The sequence below is a fragment of the Lytechinus pictus genome, chromosome 12 (assembly GCF_037042905.1).
Source record: "Lytechinus pictus isolate F3 Inbred chromosome 12, Lp3.0, whole genome shotgun sequence".
Taxonomy (NCBI): Eukaryota; Metazoa; Echinodermata; class Echinoidea; order Temnopleuroida; family Toxopneustidae; genus Lytechinus; species Lytechinus pictus.
The window spans coordinates 5,799,408-5,813,861 of NC_087256.1; the positions used below are offsets into that span (position 1 = coordinate 5,799,408).

The following is a 14,454-nucleotide window of genomic DNA, read 5'->3' on the forward strand; positions in this document are numbered from 1 at the left end:
ATTTTAGAAAGGTAAAATATGAAACATGATTTAGAGGTATTAAGTTTAATTTTACTGACCAATTATTGTGGTACAAAAGTGGACATTTGATATGTCTTGAATTATCAAAAGGAGAATATGTCTCAAAATAATTACTTCCAATACTGATCTTTGTACACACAATTATTTAGAAGTTTTATTATGTATAAAATAAAATGAAATTGTGGTGAAAATGTAAAAAAATAAAATGAAATAATGATATGATATGATATATTTTAGTAAGAGTTAAGAATTTAAGAAAACTGCATGCTACAATGATTTTCACAATATGTTTTCAACATTTTATGGGTTAAGCAATTACAAATTCTGTTAAATACAACATAGAACCTGCTCATATTGAAAGGGGATTGGTCTGAAATTTATAAATTTGTTGCCTTAGATACGGTGCAGTTCCACAATCATGGAGGGTATATTTGGTTCTAAATTACCCTCAGCATTTCCTCTACAGCATTGGAGAGCTTTTCAATGAATTATTCAGAAAGGCTTACGTTTCCCTTTAATGGGCCTCGACAAATTGGTGGAAACCTAGTTACAGCAAAATTTGCATCTTTTCACCTCCCCTTCAAAGGAATCCCGAGGTATTAGAATTAAATGAAGCTGACACGGGATTGAAACATAAATGCCATTTGTGGTACGGTCACAGAATTAATTGAACAGAATCCTGCAAACTGACCACCCACATGTTAGTACCTATAACTTAAAATTGTATGCCAAATGATTCTGGTGAAAATGCTTCATTGCATAGTAGTTAGCAAAATGAGTATGGTATTCTTGTGATGATAGGTCTTATTCCAAGTAATTGCACTTCACATGCCGATGCATGCTTCACTATTTTGGTGATTTTCAGTGTTTTGTCTTATCACAACCTTAAAAGGAAGTAACAAATGTTATCCAAGGTTCAAAATGAAAATCATGGGTCCAGCTGCTGTCATACTTGATAATTGAAGTGTATTAGATCTGTCAAAAGCAAGTTTTCTACTTCTCTCAAAGTCAATTGATCCCTTTAATTAATATGTAACAGTACATGTATGTTAAATTTACTTCGTGATCATCTACTGGTAGATCTACATGTATGTTCATGCAGTACATGCTTTTAAATCTTGATCTTTCAAAATAAAAAGCATTTGATCTCTCCAGATATCATTATCCAACCAGGAAAGTGGGAGTTTCCCCTGATCCAACCATGATTTTATGATCTATTTGTTTATTTTTTGTAGTACGTTGGGTCTGTGATTGTGCCTAATAAATTGATTTAAATATTTTTGCTTTTTAGTATTTAATGTTGGCATTTTGAAAATCATGATCAAATGAAAAAGCACTTACACGTAGCCTTATTTTAAAATGAATTATATTTCTAAAACTAAGGGGAATGGTGGTTTGCACAACCACAGTTTCATAATCAAGATAAAATGGGCTGTCTGTGACAAGGAAAGCTTCATTTGTGGCTGAGATGGGGGTATCAAATGTGCTTCCCGACAGCACTTTGGTCAATTGGCAGATATCTTATGTTGATTTTTGTCCTGTCGTCCTGTGTTTACAACACCAATCTCAGCTAATAGGAAGAGAATGATGAGAAATATATACATCATCATGTTAATGGGAATTCTTAAAAATTCCTCGTAGTTGAAAAAAAGGGAATTATTGTTTTGTCTTGTGTACTTTGTGTATTGTAGGGGAGGGATAGTGATACATGTAGAAGAAATAAGATATGTCTGACTCTGGCGAGATCTGACAGTGGTTTTAATGGCACTTCAGCACCTTTTAGTGCAGATTTTTTAAGACGTGAATAACGTGTCACCCATTCCAAAATAAGGACACATATCTGTAATTATCTGTCATATCCTGAATTCTAAATGGGAAAAGATTTACTGGGTATAAAGGAGAAATGCTGAGGGCATGTACTGCATTTTAGCAGCACTTGAGCTATTCAGTTGTAGGTCGTGTTGCATAAAAAAATTATTATGCCATGATGGTACTGACTAGTAGAGCTCAGCAGACAATCAAAATCAAGGTTCCTCTGGTAATTACCATAATGGAAAATTTTCAATAATATTAAGTTCTTTTCCTAGACAATCCAGTGGGACCCTGGGTAAACTAGAAATATCATTGTTGAAATTATAATATTTTGATCTGTCACTGTCTCCCTCCCTAACACCTTCTCTTTGTCTCTCTTCCCTTCTCCTCTATTCTCTCTCCCACTTCTTTAATGCTTTATTTCTTTTGTTGTCTTATTCTTTTAATCTTTCATTCGTTTGTTTTCTTTTCCTTATCTCTATTTTAGTTTCTTTCTTCTTTTTTTTAATATTTATCTTGTGTATATCTTTATTGATGTGTTTGTATATTTTATTTAATGAATGAACTATATTTAATTAATTAATTTATATATTTAATTAATTAATCAATTTATTTAATTATTTATTTATTCATTCATCTATTTATTTGTTTATTTATTTTCAGATTGTAAGTACCGAGATCTTTCTGGTCACGAGATATACTCCAGCAACCTTGCCAAAGTCACAACTCAAGAGAAGCTCAAATTCCCCTCTCATTTCTTTCCAGAGGTGAGCATACTGACTTTTTCATCATCATTGTTCAATGATGAAGATGATTATATCAGCATTTTAACAATAAAGTATGATAATGATAGCAAAAGGACAGTCATAATAGTGGTGATCTTTAAACATAATGGTATGATGATGATGATATGATAACAATGCTTGTAACTTCACACATTTATGAAGTGACACACATTTATGTGACTTCTTTTCATGATGATATTTGAATGGTGTAGACAATATCAACAAATACTAAAATGGGACAGCTAATTGATGTAAATTCTACATTAATATTGAACCCAGTTTGAAAGATTAATCCCCCTTTTTATTGGATTGTTAAAGATAAATATTGAAAGAAATTAGAAAAGATGATGTTTTTGATCCATGAATCTATTGAATTATGAAGAATTAATGCCTGTTCAGCTTTTAAAAGTCATTCTGTAGTGCTGTGAAAAGAAAATCATGAAACATTAGTTGCTATCTAGATATAAAAGTTCTTTATAGGTCTACTTCTCATGGTGTTACCACAAACCAATGAATTGAATTATCCTTTCATCATGAAAATCTTCAAAGGAAATTAAACATTCTATCTTAGAGTGTGGGGGAAATGGTTATGTTCATGAATATGATAATGAACAGAAAAGAAAAGATGTTGATGGCGATGAGAGTGATGATTGAAAAAGTGCAGATTTTGGTGATTAAGATTATCATAATGATGATAGTATTAGTAATATATATTTATGAGCTAGCTGTTTTTTTTAATGAGTTTGAATGAAATGAAGAATAATTCTAATAATAAATTGTGATTTATCTTCTGTTTTTTTGTTTCTTCTAGTGCAAGTGGTCAAGAAAAGGTTTCATGAGAACGAGATGGAGCATTAATGGAAGGTTGGTTGACAAGTGATACAATTAATCAAGACATAGGCATTAACTCATTAATTCAATCATGGGGATCCTACTTTGATTTGAATTAAGAATGTAAGAAACCCTTGGGGCAATGGATTTAATGATGAACCTATAAGGTCACTTATGTTATGATTGTTTATGTTTAGGTTTGGACTTTGTTCATCCATCTCTTCCATCCTTATATCCTTTACCTGGATACATGGAAGGTCCCTTTTTCATTCCCACTCTCTGTAGAAAAATAATAGATACAAGAGAATTGGAGGTAGATATAAATTCAGCTGGAAGAGGTAAATTCTTAATAAATTCAGGTGGGTGATTGGACAGAAAAGGGATGAGTTAAAAAAAAAAAAAAAATAGAAAATGTGTTGGTCAGTATTCCAATATATATTGTTGCGTGGATGATATGATATTGGAAACATGCTAGTGGATGTATTTTGCAATATTACATGAAAAAAAAATTCTTAGGGGATCATGAGCAAAATACTATATTTTACCTGTTTTAAAAGAGAATAATAATGTAAAATTAAAATTCTCTCAAAGAATCAATGGAAAAAACTAATTGCGGCTACCCTTGGGAAAGATTGGCATAATAAATGATACTCTAATATACTTTACATAATTGAACCTTTACCAAAGCTTTAGACAGGCTTTGCTTTTCCTCCTCTAAACCCTAAGGAAAGCAGTTTCATTATTTCTTTACCGTTCCTCCATCTTCGTAATCAATATGATCCCTTGATCTCTTTGAACTATCTCTTCTGCTTTCAGGCAATTTGAACTGGTCAACGTGCACCTGTTCCATGATGCAAACAACGTCATCGCCGTGGAAACGGTAAGCCTTTGACCGTATCACAGACGGTCCACCACACTCTGATCAACATAAAAAAAAGACTTGGATTAAAAATTGACAATGAGCAAAGGAAAAGAAAAAATTGAGAAAAGAATGCTTTCTTCCATCATTACATAAAGAGCCTCTCATTTTTTTCATTGTCTTTTTTTTATCAAGAGGAAAGAGCAAGAATTCTTATTTCATTTGTTTTCTTTATATTTCCTACTTTACATCAGCCAATCTGAAATTCATTTCATTTTAATCATTTGCATTTTCAACGATATCAGTATTTTTTTTGGTACATCTTGATGTATAAATAATGGGGGAACATTATCGTAGCATTATGCAAGTATTTTAATTTAGTTAGAAGAATGATTTCAATAGGAAACACCAATGCTATATGTAAATGTGTCACTTAAATATTATGTTTAGGATTCTTCATTTGATTTATCATGCATGTTTTCTATATTTCTTCCAGCAATTCCCATCACAATACAGTAAAACAAGGAGAAAAGCATTAGAATTTGTTATTCAGAGGTAAGTAGTGCGAATTAATTTAATAATAATAATAATAATGATGGTGATGATGATGACGATGCTGACGACAACAACAGTACAATTCCCGCTACCCCAAATAGGAACAAAAATCTCATAATGCGCGAGACGAGATAATTTTCACTCCGTCGGGTTGTCATCACCACTTCCGGTTCAGAGTCATGCTCGCGCGAGGTTCGCGATACTGAGTTTTCCACCACGCTGAAATCGATGCCAATCAGCGTAATATGTACAGATTATAATACTTTTTATTTAATTTGGTCAGTTTTGATTCCATTTGAATTATAAATAAAAAAATATATATATTTTACGTGAAAATAATTTTTATTCATGTTTTTATTTGGTTATAAAAAACTTAAACAAAAAATGAATATCTTAAAATTTTGCATTTAGCGACCGGCCTGACATCACGATCGTATTCGACTAGACGCTAAATATATACAGCATTCATTCCGTTCAATTTTTTCGTCGACCACAAAATGGATAAAAAATCAGTTTCGAAAAATCTTAACTGACAGAGGAATACCGCGCAATGGAAAGCGTCGGGCAGAATTAGTGACTTTAGCAGAAAGGGCTGTTGAACTGTATCGTGAAAGAGAGGGTTGTGATCACGAACTTTCCGAGCGAAAGCGACGTTGTGTTGTGCATGACGGCACTGTTGATCTGAATGGCAAAACAGTGCATTGGACTTCCGAACAGGAAGTTGTAATACCGAAAAGCTATCCCCTAATGCAATGCGCGTTACAGGGATTTTCCCGGATCTCGGCGAAATCGCTATTTGGGGTAGCGAGAATTCTTACTAAACGCGTAACACGATAAAGAAATTGATCCAAGTTCATGGAAGGCCATGGCCCGGGGTACCCTGTTGATTGGCCTCAATGCCCATTTCATTGACCTGGGACAACTTCGGTACCCTTTTCACAAAAATATTAGAGGTAGGGGATGCTTATCTCAATAAATTACTGGGATTAAATTAATCCAAGGTCAAGGAAGGACATGATCTTGAATGCCCTGTTGATTTGCCTCATTTCTTTCCTCATTGGCCTTGAATATTGTTTGGGTGCTCTTAATTTCCCCCCTTTGGGCTTTGATGAGAAAATGTGCCCCGTAGACAAACAGTTTTGCCCTGAAAATATTGAAAGGTAAGGTCGGAATATATATATTTACTTAGGTTTTTCAAAACTGAAACTAAGAATTGTGCACTGATTGAGATAACCAAAGAAGACTGAAAGTGTCATGATCACGTATGACTTGGTAAGTCACAGATGAAAAGTGTATTTATTGATTCTCCTGCTACTTTCAAACAATACTAAAGAAGATATTCTTGAAAATCCACAAAGGAGATTGTAACAACCCTTTAGCTTCAATTATAATTTAACCCCCCCCCCCGACTTGTGAATATCAAAATCTCTTCCCTTCATGCGTTTACAAACATTATTCATGTTCTTGCCCCTCTTGGAAAATATTCTTGCATACATATACATGAATGGGCATTTATATACATGTATTAATGTAGAATGTCAGAATGGAACATTGTACATTAGTGTAATCTACCTGTACACTTTTTAAATTATATTTTTTCATCACTCTTAGGCTTTCACAAGAGAAGCACAGTAGAGTACCATTCTTCATCTTTGGAGATTTCAACTTCAGGTTAGATGCCCAGGGTGTAGTCAAGGTAAGCTGTTTCATGAAGGCTTGCTATCAGTGACGTATTGTCAATCAGTGACTTTGGTTAAATCCTTGGGTTTTGATTTGCAGAAAAATATTGTTATTATGGTAACTGTAATTGATGGACAATTTGTCATTGATCACAAGTTTGATGAATTAGGATATGCTATAGCATCATGCCAATGATTTATATTGGTGTAGTGAAGGTTAGCCGGCCCCTGTTTCATAAAAGGTTGGCACTGATAACATACTGCCTGCCAGACTTTGATGACTGCAGTGAAGTCTTATGTTGTTATTGGCTTACACTGATGAATCACTCATATAATGATAACATCAAATGATGATTTGCCATTGATTACAATCTTCATGAAATGGGGGCCCGAGAGTATACTCTCAATGATCAATCTTGAATATATGCTGTGATATGGTCATGTGGTTTCTTCACTAGACTCCAATCTATAGGGTTAAGGTTCAAACCTCTTCTATTTTGCAAGACACCAGCTAACAGGTGTCACTTTCCATCCAGGAGGACATCATCATCATCATCATCTTAGATTCCACCGAACTGTTTTAACCCCCATAAGTCTGATTGGTTTCTTTTTTATTACCCTCCAATTTCAGTAAGGACATAAAGTGGATATGCTGCAAAAAGAAATATTGAACATTAAATGGATCACAAATCGTAAATTTGCCTCACATCAATGTTAACAACCAGTTAGTACAATAGTATTGTAGTATGAATTTACATCGTAAATATTAGTTCTGAAAGGTTTGAGCACACGGATGGAGCAGTGCATTTGGAACAAGCAGCTTGTGATTGTGTAGAGATTCAAGTCATTTCAAGTGTCATGCTATACAACATAATAGACATAAAGTAGAAGGTGTCTTATCATTTGAAAAACATACCCTATGGTATCTTTTACTTTCACATGATGAAACAGGATATCATTTTTTGCCATATGTAATGAAGATGATGCTCTTATGTTTATTAGACTCTGAAGGTAAACATTAATAGTTGAAGAATGACATTTGATCCTTTGGTTGTAAGGTTCGTGCGTCATTCGTTGATATTTATCCGGGTACACGGAGAGAGAATTCCTTATGTTGACACAGGCTTATTGCAGTGTGCTACTCAAGTAGACATTATTAATTGTGGTTATGACTATGCTGGTATTATAAGAGGGTATAAAAAGAATATGAGGGAGGGAGGGGTGAGATGGCGAGGGGGGGGGTGAGCAGGTGGTAGGGAGAGGTTGATTGAGGATAGGTACATGTGGAAGGTCATACTGGTCAATGAAAATAGGGCTTGAGAAGATGGATTAAGGGGTACTTTTTCCATCAGGTCAAGGAATATTTAAACAGAGGGTTTGGGAGAGAGAGAGAGATGCAGAGTTGCCAACCCTTACGGAATATTAATGAGATGTGTTCTAATGTAAATCAGTGTTTACTTCCCGATTGAATAACTGAGCGAAAAACTTTTATTAATGTGTTTTGTCTCGTAAGAAAACATTTGGTTCAGCAGTTTGGTAATTCACATTGTAATTTCTTATCTGATAAATATTCTGTAACGTTGGCATCTCTGGAGATGGGGGGGGGGGCTTGAAAATAGGCAGATATACACACATAACATGCCATTCCCTCGTTTTATTTAAAACAGCATTTTTTTCCATAGGGTTTTTAAAACCCTTCCCCTATAAATCCTGGGAGATACAGTTTGAGTACATGTACATATAGACCAAATTAGCAATAAATATTAGGATGCAGGATTCTGAATATATTGCTCATTTAAAGATAAATGCCAGTTGTGGTAATGATCTCAAAATGACTTTTTACAGAATCCAATATAATGACCACCCAAGTGTCTGTTTATATGAATAAAAGATATGTGCCAAAGGATTTTGGAAGAAATTCTGTACTTGCTGGGAAATAATCAAAATAAGCGCGGATTCGGGCACTTCCGTCGGGTCTTTATTCCAGCAATAATAATATGCACTGTCCCACATGTGCCTATCTTCAGTGTGATCGTATTTCAGCTTAGATTTTATTTCACAAAGTTCAGTTCATGTAACTGTACCAGATCTAGATCCACGATGATATAGTAATACTTAACCTTGGTTTTACAGACTTTCTCACGAAATCAGTGTTTTACTGCAACTACTTTCATTTAGCTTTAACAGCATTTCCATTGTAAAATGCAATCCAAGTTTTCCTTGATATTTAAATGTAGAAAAGATAATTAAAGCATTCTCTGAAAACCATTCATTGCCAATGCAACTTTAAATTTATATTCATATATTGGTACAAAAGCCAATGCAAGCAACTCTGTGCATGTATGCTTTTGTTTATTGAGATTTATGAACAAATTATATTTTGCTAATTCTTATTTAGGCGAATGCTTTTTACATTGTTTAGTCAAAATATTTGTTTGCTGATGGAAAAATGTAGACAGATACATTTGTATCTCTCTACGGCAATTCTACTGTGTTCTAATTTTGAAGATAAATCGAGTTTCCTTGATATGAACTTGAATTGAAGGCTATTGCTTTTTATTGATCAATTATGCAGATATGCTGGCAGTCTCTCTTACCATTGTGTACATCATACATGTAATATTTCAAAATGGCTTGCATACATGTATATGATGTACACAGAAAGAGAGAGAGAAGAGAAAAATAGAGAGAATAGTTTATTTATTTATTGGAATATTCTTTTATTTTCATGATTTTTTTTTAATTTTCATAATTCTATGTTCTGGGGGCCTGGAAAATTTCATTTGTTGTGATCTTGTGTGATTTTCTGTCCTCTTCATGAATACTGTTTTTTTTTCTTCATTTTTCCATATCATGGAAAAATGGCAAATCTATCCTTACCTTCATGTTCTAAAAATGGCTTTTTTTTCTTGCAGGCTCTGGTCTTACAAGCGAAGCCAAAATATACCAAGAAGGATGGTGCCATCACGAGAATAGAATATTCAGATGAAGATAATGCTCAGGTAGGCTCAGACATTGTTTACATCTTCTATGATATGTGGATAATATTAATGTTAGGAGTTTTATGGTCAGGTGGTTCTGATTCTTACCATTGAACCAGAAGGTCATGAGTTCAAACCCCAGCATGGCATGATTTTCTTCAGCTAGAAATCAATCCATATTGTGCTGCACTCAACCCATGTGAAGTGAATGGGTACCTGGCAGGATTAATTCCTTGAGCTAAAGCTGGGGTAATGTATAGTGCGCCATTGAATAGGCAACTACAAAATCGGTGCCTCAGATTATTAAATGATTATGGATTTAGGTTCATTTTGTTTAGTTCTTCAAAGAAACGGTTCTTTATTTTTGTGATTGTGATTTGTTTAAAAGGGAAGTTTGATTCGCCAAGATATGAAAATAAAGAGAAGAAATTGTGCAGTCTCTCATTTTTTTTATGATGACAGTTAGAGGAACTTTACAGAACAAAATCTCTAATGAATGATAAGATCTACAGTATCATTATGTGCACAGTATAAAGGGCTTTCACAGTAACCTTGTGGTAGTTGGAACTAGGAAAACAGCTTTGGTAAAAAAATCAGATGAAGCTTTTGGCCATGCACTTAGAGTAAATCACAGTATGAGCAGAACTCTAGAAATGAACAATGTAAAATAGAACCAAGAAATACTTGGGATGCTGAATGATGAGCTGTGATTGACTGTCAAGTTAAACAATGTTAGGCTTTGTAAACGGCCGTTGATCAAAAGAGTTAGATCTAGATGTCACTACATGCAATCAGTGAATGAAATATTGTGTGCAATGAACCCATGACGACCCTCACACCCTTTTTACACAAGATTTTCTTAGCCCCGGACTATCGCTAACCCCGTACTATCCTTAACCCGTACTATTTTTTTTTTCCTTTTCACACATGCCAAATTGTTATTGCTAACAACGGATAAGGAATGCTTGCTTTTCACACACGAAACTCGCTAACCCCGGACTAGTGGTAGCTCATTCACTCGTACCCTTTTTACACACGCTAAAATTCCCTTAACCCCGGACTATAGGTGGGGCTAAATTGCCATTTAGCCCCACCTATAGTACGGGGTTAAGCTTAGCCCACTTTCGTTTTACACTAGCGATCTTAACCCCGTACTATCGCTCTTAGCACCGCAATTGCTGGGATAACCCTGCTTTTTTGCAGGGCCAAATAATCCCGTACTAAAGGTGGGGTTAGCCCACTTTGCAAAAATGCTGTGTAAAAAGAAAGTGGGCTAAGCTTAACCCCGTACTATAGGTGGGGCTAAATGGCAATTTAGCCCCACCTATAGTACGGGGTTAAGGAAATTTTAGCGTGTGTAAAAAGGGTATTAGAGTATCATGACGTATATAATTGACCAGAGATAGCAGATGGTTATTCCCTGTAGAGTGCATTGTAACTTTAACCCCATCACAGTATGTTAAGCCAATTCTCAATATTATTAATCATCATCAAAACCATATCCCTCAGTAGTTATTTAATCATCTTTACATGATTTCATGATTTAAACAAAATTGAGGAATTCATTTAAAGGGATACTCTGGGCTGTAGATGTTTATATTTAAATAAATAGAGTAAAACTCACAGATCAAAATGCTGGAAATTTCATCAAAATCGGATTACAAATAACGAAGTTATTGAATTTTAAAGATTTGCATTATTCCGGTGAAACAGTTCTAGGCATGTGTCTTCATGAATATTCATTAGGTGGGATGATGATGTCACATCCCCACTTTCTCTTTTCTTATGTTATTACATGAAATCATAATTGTTTCATTTTTCATAAATGTGTAAATGATGTATCTCCATTATGATGAAATAAGTTGCAGCAATAAATAAATAACTCCTGCTCCCATCAGTTGTCAATACAATTGTTTTAGTTCTTGGTAGAAAATGTTTGAATAAACCTAATTTCATATATTATAATGAAATACAAAAGAGCAAGTGGGGACATGATATCATCAGCCTACCTAATGAATATTCATTAAAACATGCCTAGAACTATTTCACAGGAATAATGCAAATCTTTAACATTCAACAACTTTGTTATTTGTTATCCGATTTTGATCAAATTTTCAGCATTTTGCCCTGTGAATTTTACTCTATTTTTTTGAGATACAAATATCTTCAGCCTGGACCATCCCTTTAATGATTTCTTTCCCTTTAGAATGACAGGTACATTATAATCTCCTCTGAGGTAATAGTCTGTCCCCATGACTTTCATCCATATTGGTTATATGTTTGCTCCTATGATATCATGTAGGTCTTGTTAACGTTAGAGAAGAAGAAGTTTGAAATGGATGATCCAGATAAGATATTGTCATATGGAATTCAGTGGGTAAGTAGCTTTTTAATTTTTTTTTCTCTCTGAAAATTTCAATATTTCCAGGAAACAAATGCTTAAGGACATTTTTTTTCTATCTTTGCTCTCCCCATACTCCCTTCTTCCCAAACTTCACTTCTACTTGCTGCTTCTCTTTCAACCCCACTCTTCTCTTCTTCCTCCTTCCTTGTTCATCTTACTAATTCTCATCCTCTTCACCTATCCCTGTTTGTTTTATTCTTCCTCTTTCCCTCCTGTCTGCTCTCCTACTCCTTATCAATCTCTCACTCTTCTTCCCTTTGCTAATCTTTCTGCTCCCTTTGTCCAGTTTTCATTTTTTTTGCATCTCTTTTTTGGCGTTCCACTTGTTTCTCCTCCTCTTCGATTGCACAAATATGCAAGATGGGTCGATGGTGGAAGCTATATGTATATTATATTCGTGAATGTTTGCATTATCTATGAAACTGTCTTTATATCACCACTCGACCAGAAAAATCAGTATGCAATGTAAGTGCGCTTTTCCTAACATTCCTAGAATTGGAAATTTCTCATTACACATCCATCTCTTGCATGATGAAAGTGTCTTTATTTCCTGAAGTATCATAGCTTCAGTTTCAGGCCATTATGTTGAGAATTCACAGAAATGGATATCATGGTTTTAAAAGCTCGCCTAATTACCCTCACTGCGTTTTGATTGTCTTACATTCACAATTCATTTAAATGTCAACATTTCATTTGGAATCAAAAGATAGAGTTCCACATCTTTAAAAAATTGTTCAAATTTAATTGGAAATACAAGTGGCTTGTCTTCCTGTACTTAAAGTTTCAGTTTTTGGTATTTGAGCAATGATCCTTCTTTGAAACTGTGCCTTCCTTGACTCAAGACAAAATTCATTTATATTCCCCTTTGTTTATGTTTGTACAAATGTCAGTCTAGAAGAATATCAACCCTCCCTACGTCAGAAAGCTACTGAAGTGAACTGAAATGGCTAACTGTAAAATTTGAAATAGATTAAGTGTTTACTTCGTGTATCAATAAACATGGAGATAAGACTTTGTTGATCAGGTATACATGTTTTCTCTCATTTGTTTTATCTTCCTCCCTAGTTGTCAAGGTTTGACAAGGAATTTAGCAGCTTCTCTAAACAACTCTCAGAATTTGATGTCACATTTAACCCGAGGTAAAACATTTATTTTCTTTTCAAATATGAAATTCATTCTTAGATAAAAGACAATTCAAATTCAAAGTCATTTATTTCACTTCTCCAAAAACAAACAAAATATACAAGACATCAAAATCAAATCAATCAAATGATTCCGTTATAATAGAGTAAAATTATGACAATGATTCTTACATTGCACTCATAGCAGATTGTATTGTTGAATGACATGATAAGATAAAAATCTTTGTGTGTTTGATATGTGTTATGTAAATTTCAGATATTTGTGATTTTTGTCTCGCCTGCATAGCAGAGCGAGACTATAGGCGCCGCTTTTCCGACGGCGACGGCGGCGGCATCAACATCAAATCTTAACCTAAGGTTAAGTCTATGGACCTAGTTCATGAAACTTGGACATAAGGTTAATCAAGTATTACTGAACATCCTGCCTGAGTTTCAGGTCACATGACCAAGGTCAAAGGTCATTTAGGGTCAATGAACTTTGACCATGTTGGGAGAATTATTTTCAAAATCTTAACCGAAGGTTAAGTTTTTGAAATGACATCATAACTTAGAAAGTATATGGACCTAGTTCATGAAACTTGGGCATAAGGTTAATCAAGTAAAAGTGAACCTCCTGCTTGAGTTTCAGGTCACGTGACCAAGGTCAAAGGTCATTTAGGGTCAATGAACTTTGGTCAAGTTGGGGGTATTTGTTGAATTACCATTATAACTTTGAAAATTTATGGATCTAGTTCATGAAACTTGGACATTAGGTTAATTAAGTACCACTGAATATCCTGTGCGAGTTTCAGGTCACATGACCATGGTCAATGGTCATTTAAGGTCAATGAACTTTGGCCATGTTGGGGGTATTTGTTAAATTACCATCCTAACTGAAAGTTTACGGATCTAGTTCATAAAACTTGGACAAAAGAGTAATCAAGTATCACTGAACATCCTGTACGAGTTTCAGGTCACATGACCAAGGTCAAAGGTCAGTTAAGGTCAATAAACTTAGGCAATGTTGGGGTAATTTTTGAATGGCCATCCTAACTCTGAAAGTTTATGGATCTAGTTCATAAAACTTGGGATATAAGAGTAATCAAGTATCACTGAACATCCCCTGTGAGTTTCAGGTCACAAAACCAAGGTCAAAGGTCAGTTAAGGTCAATAAACTTAGGCAATGTTGGGGTAATTTTTGAATGGCCATCATAACTTTGAAAGTTTATAGATAGAGTGAATGAAATGTGGACATGGGTGTAGTTGACAAGTCTTAAGTCACCGTTAAAATGTCATTTATGGTCAATGAACGTGGTATTATGTCATTATATGAATGGTGTTTTTGTGAATGATTATTTTATAGTAGTTTTCAAAGTTAGCACTGCTGCTATATTAAATCGCGTAA

At 34.4% G+C, this 14,454-nt stretch overlaps 1 protein-coding gene across 1 annotated transcript in view; it reads left to right on the plus strand.

The window, feature by feature from the left end:
• Positions 1–14,454, plus strand: part of LOC129273237 (inositol polyphosphate-5-phosphatase A-like) — a 56,360-nt gene that overhangs the window by 35,047 nt on the left and 6,859 nt on the right. The window contains exons 7-14 of the mRNA XM_064107848.1: positions 2,497–2,600; positions 3,430–3,482; positions 4,266–4,329; positions 4,805–4,863; positions 6,475–6,559; positions 9,458–9,544; positions 11,826–11,900; positions 12,993–13,066. Of these exons, the coding sequence (XP_063963918.1) occupies positions 2,497–2,600; positions 3,430–3,482; positions 4,266–4,329; positions 4,805–4,863; positions 6,475–6,559; positions 9,458–9,544; positions 11,826–11,900; positions 12,993–13,066 (601 nt within the window). The remainder of the gene's footprint in view (positions 1–2,496; positions 2,601–3,429; positions 3,483–4,265; positions 4,330–4,804; positions 4,864–6,474; positions 6,560–9,457; positions 9,545–11,825; positions 11,901–12,992; positions 13,067–14,454) is intronic.